Here is a 12225-nt window from a genome sequence, read left to right as displayed (position 1 = left end):
CCAACTATATTTCATAATACAATGATGCTAGTGTCTTTTGACGATTTTAATTCCTTGTATATGTCATTATTTTTCTTAGTTTATGTACTGAACATTTTCAGCAGTAAATAAGACAAAGGTTGAAAGTGCTTCTATACACAATATCGGTTCAAGTCCATTCTTCTTATGTTAGAGAACATAATAGTTAAATAATACTTTAAGATGGACGCTGTCCTTTTGTGAAGATTTTTTATAGCCAATATAGTATTCAGCAAACAATTCTGCTGCTAACATCAGCTATATCAATAGAAACAGCACAACCCCATTGTCTTATACGGCAAACTATTAACACATTGCAGTGTTCAGCAAATTTGGCTTGGCAACAGTTTAATGGATACAGTTACTGACAATACATTCAACATCTGACACCAGAATTGGTGGCATAGTAGCTATTTCATGAGCTTTATCGTGGGTTGGTGCTTCAACTAGCATGACACAGCGATGTGTTAAACCACAACACCAAAATTTTTTTCCCTAACATCTAGTAATGTTTATCCTCGAAAGACACACAGAAGAGATGAAATGTGTGCGAAGCAGAAAAACAAACTGAAATAATAAGATTTAACAAGCTTGTAGTTTGAACCTGACTGCTCTTGGTACAAGCCATTAACTATCTACAACTGATGTTTTGAAGTGGGACTTTTTTTTCATAGCGAGCCAATAGGTTTGGCCTAGTTAATATGTTTATCATTAAACATAGTAACAATGACAAATGTACATCTACTAAAACATTGCTTTAATCACATTTATGTTTATGTTTTCAAAATGTTAGTCATTTAAAAGAAAGTTGACTGCACAATGTCCCAAATGTAGCACACAGTGGAGGGTTGACATATCAAACTTCAAAACGTGAAATGATAGTGGGTACATCAGAAAAAAAAGCCTTACACTAAAGATCAAGTCAGAATAAATATCTAAATTAATAATTTACTCTTCAAATAATAAAACAAAAGTACTTTTAAAAATTGTTAAAAAAAGCCAGACAACACAACAATGAGTTTTAAAAATAAAATAAAATGAAATACTAATTTTCATTATAATAAAAAATTTTTTTTAACAATATTAATAAATTTCAACCTATTTTTTCACAGGCTGATTTAGTACATAATTTCTTAATGTTGTCCAACATATATTGAAAAATGGCAGGGTTTTTTAAAAAGTTTTTTTCTGACTTACCCAGTAACATAAGCAACAACAATTCTTGTTATTTTCAACACATCACGTCAAGTGGTGAGTGGACACACATTAACAATATAAAAATAAGAAAACACAAACCTTTGGTGACCCTTTTTCTGTCTTTAGTTTTCATGACAGAATTGAGCTGAGTGGTTGACCGATCACTCAGGGTAGTAGTGGTTGAAGAATCATCACTGTAACCCTTGCCCACGATCTGTACATCGGAGGTCTTGTTCTCGCGAAAGGTGGCACCACTCAACGGATTGTAGTTCTGAGTGGTATTACCTTTCTCATCCATCTCAAAACTGTCTTTCTTTTTGATGGAGCCATTTCGTGCAAGCTTCGGTCTCGCCTCAAACGGCGATTCAATTTTTTTGCTGAAAAAACAAGACGATTACAAATAAAACAAAAATAATGATAAAAATAAAATGTAAAACTTAAGCAAAAAAAAAAAAAAAGAGTTGATGTTTAATTATATATTATTGGTCGAGTGGTCGGTTGCTTGGTTGATTAAAATCTCATAATGGTCTAACAAAAATAATATGAATGGAAAAAAACAGTTACCACCAACTATTCTTGAACATGATTAATAATTGTTCAAGAATCACTTTTTTTAAAATTCTGAAATACGAGTATCATACCCCTTCTTCTTGTTGACTTCGCCATCCCTCTTCGAGTAGCTACTGAACACTCCACTTTCTTCAAAATTGTCAGATAGAGGTGGAGATGATGACATACTCTGGCGGCTACTTTGCTTTTCCAATTTTTCAAAGATTTTCTCCGCTTTCTTTTTTGAGGCACTGTGTCGTATTTTCCGCAATGAGTTAAGCATCTAAAATGGTTATATTGATACATTAAAAGAGAAAACTAAACTAATAACGATTACATACAATAAAGTGAAGAGCAGTAAACTGGTGCTAGTTCGGTTCATTTTGGCAGATTTAATAGTCATTGTAACACACAAACTGTTTATTAAAATGTTTTAACACTTCCATTGAAAATTAGTTATAAAAATAAATATAATAATTGAACTACATTGTTGTTTTTTCAATCAATTTTAAACAATGTATTGATACTAAGATTATAATATTGGAATGCGACCTATGTTGCATGCAGTGAAGGACACAATTACCAAACTTAGTCTAACACAAGTAACACACTTGTTTAATGTTTCTTTTCTTTACTCCATAAAACAATAAATCAATCTCTTTCATGTGGTTATCATAAGTACTATTCAGTATAATAATTTGTTTATTTCCAACCAGAATCAGACTTATTTTACTGTAGTTTTTATTTGTTCATCAACTTAAAAACCCTTCCAAGTACTTGCCTCATCCTGACTGTCATCGCGACTGCCTTCCACCGAGGCAGAGTACGCACTGTCAGCATCGTCATCTCGTGGGTACGACGGTGATGACGATGTTGATATGGGAGGGACTTTGGGTGTGAGTCGCCGGGTTGCTGACCCTCGGGCTAGAGTTGGCTTCAAGTTTATTGGTGTTTCATCTTCATCTAAAGATCACAGCAGAACAAATGTTTAAGTATAATATTACAAAATGTATGACTTGATGTCACTATAAGCTCCAAACTATGCAGATAGAAAGAGGTTGTCTGTAAGGTAAAATAAATCAATGTAGATGCTTATAAAACTACAGAGTATGGATTAAAGGCTAAAACAAAGCTAAAGTAAGTTTTTAGACTCAGTGTCATAGCAACAGACCTGCCTATCCCTAGATGTCCTATTTGTTAGTTCTGGTAAATAAAACTACATATATTTCCAAAATTAGGGAAACTGGTTGGACTAATGACACTTTCAACTTTGTTTCTTCTTTTTTTATCATAATTAAAAAAAAAAAATTCATTGCATATAAATTTGTTGGGGTTTTGTTTCTTTTTTTTTGTATTGGTGTATTTGGGCTTAAAGCTGTATAAAATATGCCAAAGTTATGCATGGGTAAGTAGATCTGAAGCAATATCATTTAATATGAATTAAATGTGATGTTAAAATTAAAAGTTATAAGTCCGACTTCACAGTTATGTAAATTCCAGATCAGAACTGCAGTAAGCAAGGTCAAAAGTCTGATGATGGGGAAGACAAGACAATCCAAATGTTTTTATCACTTTATTTTTGGAAAATTTAAGCATTACCATGATTTATATAACAAATATTCTAAGAGTATTTGACTACAAAAACTTGCATATCATTTCTTAATTTTTAAATTGCATTGTAATTTCAAGAAGTTTCTTAACAAATTATCATCAATCTCCTTTTAGACAGGGGGGGATGACGTTAACTGTTGTAACAACTTTCAAGGCAAACCAACTGTAGTAAAATGCTACTTTTCACATTAGCAAAAAATATAGAGACAGACACACACAAAAAAAATCTATTTACATACTAACACACAAAATTGCCAAGTGTCAGTACATTTCTTTTTCTGCTTAAGCAGGTTGCCTTTAAAATGATAAAACAATTATTGAGAGTTCATGAATAAATGAACACTGACGGCCGAGTGAATGACTTACACTTGTCAATCAATACGCTGCTCAATAGAGATGTTTTTATTGACGTCTGTTTACCACACACTGGAGAAAGTAAAACGAACCATGTGTGAAGTTATCTTTTGTAGAATAAACACAGTCCATTATAGTACACGCTAATCAGACCAGGCTGAACACTGTGAAACACTTCTGTCATGGACACTGGTTCTGACCTGGGTCAATTCGTATTTCCAAGACGGGATGGGGAATAAGGGTGGACATATATGTGTTAAGTTGACTACTTCTTTCATGGACACTGGTTCTGACATGGGTCAATTCATATTTCCAAGACTGGGTGGGGTGGAGGAGTTTTGTTTAACGACACCACTAGAGCACATTGATTAATTAATCATCAGTTATTGGATGTCAAATATTTGGTAATTCTAACACGTAGTCATCAGAGAAAATCCGCTATATTTTTCCTAATGCAGAAAGGGATCTTTTATATGCACTTTCCCACAGACAGGAAAGCAAATACCACGACCTTTGACCAGTTGTGGTGCACTGGTTGGAATACGAAAAATCCCAATATGTTGAATGGATCGGGTGAACATATATTTGTTAAGTTGACTACTTCTGTCATGGACACTGGTTCTGACCTTGGTAAATTTTTATTTCCAAGACGGGGTGGGGAATATGGGTGGATACATTATATATGTGTTAACTTAGTTGACCATCTTAAATTAAATACTGGGTATCAAAACATGCAAATATTTTAACTTTAAGAAGTTTCCATGAATAAAACTTTGAATGATAATTGTGTAATTATCAATGAAAAAGTGTTTTTATCATGTTAATAAAATATTGATGAAATGTCGAGAAAAGGTATGCAATTTAGAGATATACTTTATTTGACCATATGAAAAACAATACATTACAATACAGATCCATGCATCAAAGGAGCCATACAACAATTATGTCATGCAGTCAGACATTTTTGTAACTCACAATCTCTTATTTATATACCAATCTCTAAAATTAAGCAACAAATATATTACTCCTCGATCACCAATTAATGATTATTATTATTATTATTATTTTTTTTTTTTTTTTTTTTTTTTTTTAATAATGTACGATAGTCGTCAGACTTGCTGCATTGCTGCATGAAAGTAAAACTCTGTAACAGTAACAGACAAACTGGCCACGACTGCCTAGCTGCATTTACTTTGTATGACTACAATGGAGACATTGTTTTTAACACAGTACAGAACCAAACATTCCCTATCAGCACTCGGTAATGTTTTGTAATGTAACCATCCCATTTAATGTCTTACGTAAGTTCTGCATTATACCACACAGGGGTACATGTAACCACAAGATATAAACATATTGTCTGTTTTAACAACAGTTATGTTTGTACATTGTAGTTTAGCCAATAAATGTATGTAACAATGCACAGAACACGAAAAAGGCATCATTAAATTGGTATTACACAACAGAACAAATAACATTATGACTGCATGCAAGGAAAACTTGAGTACATGTCTAAAGGTATAAAAAATTTTTTTATTACATAACAGTCATCCAAATAAATAACCACATGTGGTACAAATAAAATGATCTATTAAAACTGGGTGTAAGATGACATGTTCTTTGTACTTCGGCTGGTACACAAGGTTAACAGTAGATTTATTGCATTTTCTTATGTAATAAAGTATAATCAGGGCTTCTAGAATTTTTATAAAATCCACTAGCCATGGGATCAGTGATTTAAAACATTTACTAGACACGATTAAAAATTCACTAGCCCTAATTCTACTATTCTACCAAAGTTAATATAATTTTACTAAATAATAGTAATAATCAAATACAATGTATGTCATCTGAAGAGGGAGAGAGCTTAAAAACACTAACATTAGGGGTACTGGCAGGATATTCATATTTACAAAGTAGACATAACTTCAATATTTTAACCAAAAAAAATTAAAAATCACTAGCCGTTGGGCATGGCAATAGTAGTTATTTACTAGCCAAACATTGAAAATCACTAGCCATGGGAGTGGGTCTACCATAATCTAGAAGCCCTGGTATAAGAATAAACAAAAATACAAAATGCAATCATGAATGTCTGCTGTTAAGTTTCACTACAGTATTACTTACCTGTGAGAGAGATTTATGTTTTAATACAACTGTATATTATCTAATAAAGTAAAATGTTCTACAACAAAACTTTCAAATAAACATTTAATAAATAATGTATAGCTGGGTACTTTTCTCCAAAGTAAAACATACATTTTTAGCAAACAGTTACATGAAAGTCAAAAATTAAATGTTTCTTAAATTAACAGATTTTTATTACGATTTAGAAGACTAAACATAAAAGGTTATTTAACAATGCTTGTTTGGTTTTGGGTTTTTTTTCTTTTAAATATAAATAATAAGCTAAACATTCTGTAATATGGTCATTTCATTAGATGCCATCAGTTATGTAATATTTTCATTTTATTAAATACTGCTATACAAAACTAGAGTTTTAATAAGCAACATGAACCCTGTAGACAAAAATGTAAGTGCAATATATGACTTTTATCCTGCAACCACCGTTTCTACTGACAGAATATGATGATGGATAAAGCAAAGTCATATCCGTATAGTAGCAGGTTATGACTTTTGATGTCACTTATGTGACGTCACATGCATAGCTACATTACAAAATCACTCATTTGACCTCTAGGTCATCATCGTACAATGTGGTTGAAATAACAGAAATAATGTTTATGGTCTGCAGGATAAAGATAATAACTAGTTAATAACATTGAATATCTGCTTTATCCTGTTCTGGCTGAATGAGAAATTCCACTTGCCAGAGCCTCGCAGAATTTCCCATTCTTACCGTCACAGGATAAAGCAGATATCTGACGTCATTAACTAGTTATTCTCTATATATTAAAGACAACATCTAGAAGAGTGACAATACACACTAAGACAGATAAAGAACAGATTATTGCATACCTTTCTTAGCATCTTCCCCGGTATTGGCTGACCCTATGTCAGCTGTCAAGAAAAACACACACGTGTTGGTTAGTTTATTAGACACTCAATGCAGAAAATTAAATATACTGGTAAAGGAAAAAACTAATTTCAATAATCATAAATGGAATTCCCCAAGAATCTATTATCTTCCCAATTCTATTCAATATCTTCATTAATGATCAGATACTATTAAAACTTTAAAAAAAGAAGAGTAAATAATCATAAATTGTCAACATTTGTAGATGACTTATTAAAAATTAAAGCTGGATCTCAAATTTTACTTGGCAAATCTGGTCAGAAAATATGCAAGCAGTCTCAATTAGCAAAATGGTCAAAATGGTGTAAATTGACAATCAGGCACACTTTTTCTATCAGCTTTTACCAGACCAGTTTAATAATGAAATATATTTAATGAATTCCACTTTTATTCGTATTTGGCAAGTTGGCAATGGACAGGTTAAAGCCTATTCACTGTTCCCATATTAGAGAATTAAATAACTATGACTTAAAATGGAAAGTTAAATTATGTTAAACCATAACCATTTGTATGTTTTCTAACCACTTCCTATAACATTAAAACAGACATTACCACAAATATCCTACAGGTAAATAAATCAAATTCTTTTGAGTTCTACTTTATTAAAAAGTCACATTTAAGGCACACATTATTTACAGCAGCAATAAATACTGCAATGTTGTTTTGTAAGCACAATAAATGCTCAAATTCTACAAAGCAACCCCTACAATAATCAGCAATGCTCAATGCTGCACAGAGATTGCAGTGGTGTTTTTATAGATCTATATTCTATTCAAAAATCACCTGACATGTGAATAACTAAATATTGCATATCCATATGACTTACAAGCAACAAAAATCATCTGACATCTGAACAAAACTGATGTTACAAGCACTGCATGCAATTACAAAATATATATTAATAAAAATAAATAACTATACATGCATGGCCACACATCCATAACACTTGTATGAAGAACTTTCCCACTGATTTTTTTTTATGGAATGCATGACTGTCACAAGTGCATTTCTCCAGTAAATATATATACTCTTCAAAAGAAGAAACGCAAAACCACATTGTCGTAACATTTGGAGAATTGATTTAGTTATTGAATGGCGAGTCCGATAATTACCAAATGTTGCAGGATTGTTCACAATTCACTCTAGTCCATTGTGAGTAAGTGATAGGACACACCACCAAGGTCAAGGTCATCTGGAGTCAATACCGGGTGTGGCCTCCGCGTGTGTTGACAACTGCCTGGCACCGCCTGCCCATTGAAGCAACCAGAGTACGGATGACGTCCCGGGGGATGGTGGCCCACTCGGCCTGCAAGGCTGCTGCCAGCTCGGGCAGGGTCTGGGGCTGTGGTTGTCGCTGTCGGAGGCGTCGGTCCAACTCGTCCCATAGATGCTCAATTGGGTTCAAATCCGGTGATATCGATGGCCAAGGAAGGACATTAATGTTGTTGTTCTGTAGGAAAGCCGTTGTGAGACGTGCTGTGTGAGGCCTGGCGTTGTCATGTTGGAACACTGCGTTGGCGTTGGCCATAACTGGAACGATGTGTGGCCGGAGGATCTGGTCAATGTAGCCCTGTGCATTCAGGTTGCCCTGCACGTGGACTAGGTCAGTTCTGCCAATGTGTGAGATGGCTGCCCACACCATGACACTACCCCCGCCGAATCTGTCCACTTCCTGCACGCAGTTTGCCGCATAACGTTCACCACGACGCCTATACACGCGACATCTTCCATCATGACGTCGGAGCAGAAATCGGGACTCGTCACTGAACCACACCTGTCTCCATCGCAGTTGAGGCCATTGTCGATGAATCTGGCACCACTGCAGTCGGAGTCGACGGTGTTGTGGTGTTAAGATGACACCTCGAACTGGACGTCTGGCACGAATTCCTACCTCACGTAGGCGGTTCCGTACAGTCTGGTCGGATATCCTGCGCAAACCTGGTATTGCTGCGGCTGTGGAGGTGGCAGTAGTCAATCGTTCCCGAAGGTGGCGTACCCGGATGTAGCGGTCCTGCCCGGGGGTAGTGACCTGTGGTCGACCGGATCTAGGGAGGTCACGTGTTGATCCATGTTGCTGGTAACGGTCCCACAGTCTGGAGATGGTGCTTGGGGACACATGGAATGCCCTGGCAACGGCCGTTCTGGATTCGCCTGCGTCTAGTCGGCCAATGGCATTGTTTCTCTGCGGTTCACTGAGACGTGGCATGTCCTGGATTGTCAACTGTCGGCCAGATACAGAGGCCAGGCAAGCGAACACCCTGCACTTTTATACTGTCGGTGTTCATGTTGCACGTGCAGACAACGCACGTGCAGTGGTGACATGGTTTGCACGTGGCTGCGTTTTTGCGAATATTCACATTTTGAAACTTTATTTTACAGTAGCTGCGTTTTATCGAATGTAACCGTGGGAATGTGTTTGGGACATGCAATGACCTTATATTCACAAAGCATGAACCGGTAGGAAACATAAAATCGGAGTTATAACCCATTTGTACCCTTTTGCGTTTCTTTTTTTGAAGAGTATATATACCCTGGTATGTTCTGTAGAGTCCTTTACTCGTTGATGTTCTAAATAAGAGAGAACACCATCTCGAAATTTTAATATTATATAAAAGTGTTGATCTTATAAAGAATTCTCAACTTCATAATGAAGTTTTAAAAGGTCAAGGCTGACTTATCTAAAAAGTATGGTCACTAGATATTATTAAACAAATGGATTGTTGTTAGTATACAGCTGACTAAACTAAAAGTCCATTATTCTGACCGTCACTTATAAAAATCAACAATCAATTATGTGCTGTTGAAATCACTTTAAAACTAAATTTAATGTGAATTTCTCATTTTCATGCAGTATAACCATTTCCTTGCTTCCTAAATTTTGGTGTAAACATATTTTATACCAATGTCTGCTTATACTTTTCTAATTTAAAATTCAGGAAAAGGGTATGTTTTTTGTGCTCTACCCTTATTGACATAACATGCCATTGCATACAGACCCCCCTCCCCCAGCCCCCACCCCCAATAAGCTCAGAGATAGCCACTTAGAAATTGGTTACAATTTAAAGTAAAGTAACACATCTAGACATGAATAAAAAATGAGGAGAGTGATTAATTACTTCCCTAACTTACGTTATGGGGAGCCAATTTAAGATATTTCCATATTGATACCACATGCACATAAATCCACATGCTAAAGGGAGCTAAAAATTCTTCTTGGAATAGTCTCAGGATGGATATGAAAGCAAGCGAGATGTCTCAACTTAAAGGGACAGACCCTAGGTTCAGCCCATGAAAATGCACACTAAGTTTGGTTAATCTACAAACTTGTAACACATTTGGATAAAATTACAATTGAGTGAAACCTGAGTCTGTGACTTTGAAATGGTGAAATATCCTCTAAAAATAGACTAAAACTCGACTCCATAACTGTTACTTCTCAGATGCACGTACGTTTTTAAAAATATGAGAAATGCATTTTGTGATATTAAAAACACCAGGATGACCAAAAACACTTAGAATGTATGAAAATGAATAATCTAAACAATGAAAATCTAAGTAAAGTATGATTTTAGTTATGAAAAACGGCTCTAATAGTAATAAAAACTAGGGTATGTCCCTTTAAATTTCAAGGTTTGAAGTAATCTTTTGTTGATATGACACAGAATGACCCATGAACAAAACAATTAATAGCAAGCTTTAACCTGACGTTAACCAACTGTTGACTATGTCAAGCATTGAAAACATCTTTCTGTTACATGTAACTTGCATGCAAGCCCAACATTATATCCACTTTCACAGAACATTTTATGGTTTTGTTTTGTCTGTTTTGTTTGAAGACACCACTAGAGCACACTGATTTATTAATCATCGCTTATTGGATGTCAAACATTTGGTAATTTTGATATTGTCTTAAAAACAAAACCTGCTACATTATTCCATTAGTAGCAAGGAATCTTTTATATGCACCATCCCAGACAGGACAGCACATACCACAGCCTTTAATACACCAATTGTGGTGCACTGGCTGGAACAAGATAATATTTTATGGTGTAGCATGCTTCCTTATATTAGAAACATGCAAGATTAATGATTTTTGCATTTCTAGAATCATTAGATATAACAAAATTAACCACAAAGAGTATTTTATGCAATATACAAATAGTTGGATAAGTTTATCACTTATGACATTTAAAAAACCTAACAATATCAGCATTTCAAACAATGATGATGAATATTCATTTTTAAATACCACAAACTGAGCAACGACATAAAACTCTCATGCACCATATCGTTTGATAGATTGGTCAATGGTTGAACATTATTTTTCCATAAAACATATTGATTTGGTTAATCTGTAAATCAATGTCAAAGAAAGGAACAGAGTATGGTTTTACAATCAAGTCCTGAGATCAAAGAAGTTCAACCAAAGGATCAAATAGTGTTGATGCACTGAAAGATATAGATGGCAAAAAACAACAACTCATTTCAAAATGTTGGGATGTTCTAAATATTACAACACATGGGGTTGGGGAGGCATTATTTTCTATCTTTCCCCAATATATGCATTATATAACAGAGGGGTGGGAATTGGTGAACTGTAAAAAAAAAAAGAGGAAATTTAGAGGGGTCTGGGGGCAAGGACAATTAAAATGCGAGGAAACACAATGTTCCATGAGAGGAAAACCATCGATCTGAGGAGAATTCCCACCCCTGATAACATTATTACATTTAGATCCACCTGCCATAAAATAATAATATGGGTGAAATATCCCTTTTTGATTAATATCAGGGAACATTTTGTTTTCAAAATCTTGATTAGCGATATTTCTAGTCAATTGAATATTGATCAGCAACTACTGTTTAATGTTTTTAAAATTGTGTAGCAATCTCTGAAACTTGTGTAGCAAATCAAGACACGATACTGAAAAACGTCTCTTAATATCTACAAGAACTTCTCTGTTTTCTTTTTCCTTCAATGTTACTGACCATTGTGCTGTGCTATCCAATACATATATATATATATATATATATATATATATATATATTATATATATCAGTGTTCGAGATTAAAAAATTAGGACAGTATCCCAGTTGGATACTAACATTTAAAAATCTGGTATCCCACCTGAGAATTTAGTATTCCACTTAAATGAAATTCATAAATATCATCGTAACAAACTTGGACAACACTGTTATCGATCCCAGTCTATTGCAACGCCGCAATTGCAATTGCGGAATTCGTGAAATTTGCAATCAAATGGAATCTATTTTTGAATAATACTAACATAAATTAATATTTAGCAGTAATTTATAAGTGATTCTGACGTTATTAATGATAAACCTACTTGTATTAATTTTCTGCAGACGTGGAATCAATACCACAAATAAAATTTGAAGGGAGGAAACATCCAACAAAAACGACTTAGCGGTTCCCAATCTATTGCTACACCGCTATTGCT

General features: G+C 34.5%; 1 protein-coding gene across 5 annotated transcripts in view; it reads right to left on the bottom strand.

The window, feature by feature from the left end:
• LOC121371516 (TOG array regulator of axonemal microtubules protein 1-like) overlaps positions 1–12225 on the bottom strand; it is an 86916-nt gene that overhangs the window by 26688 nt on the left and 48003 nt on the right. For 4 of the 5 annotated variants that reach the window (XM_041497457.1, XM_041497461.1, XM_041497460.1 and 1 more), the window contains 4 exons: positions 6709–6750; positions 2546–2727; positions 1857–2047; positions 1315–1592 (listed from right to left, as the gene is read on the bottom strand). In XM_041497457.1, coding sequence (XP_041353391.1) covers positions 1315–1592; positions 1857–2047; positions 2546–2727; positions 6709–6750 — 693 coding nt within the window. The remainder of the gene's footprint in view (positions 1–1314; positions 1593–1856; positions 2048–2545; positions 2728–6708; positions 6751–12225) is intronic. The other variant, XM_041497459.1, reaches the window with a different exon arrangement.

This window comes from Gigantopelta aegis, chromosome 4, assembly GCF_016097555.1.
Source record: "Gigantopelta aegis isolate Gae_Host chromosome 4, Gae_host_genome, whole genome shotgun sequence".
NCBI lineage: Eukaryota > Metazoa > Mollusca > Gastropoda > Neomphalida > Peltospiridae > Gigantopelta > Gigantopelta aegis.
The sequence above is the reverse complement of the archived record's forward strand: the minus strand, read 5'-3'. Positions and strand labels throughout refer to the sequence as shown.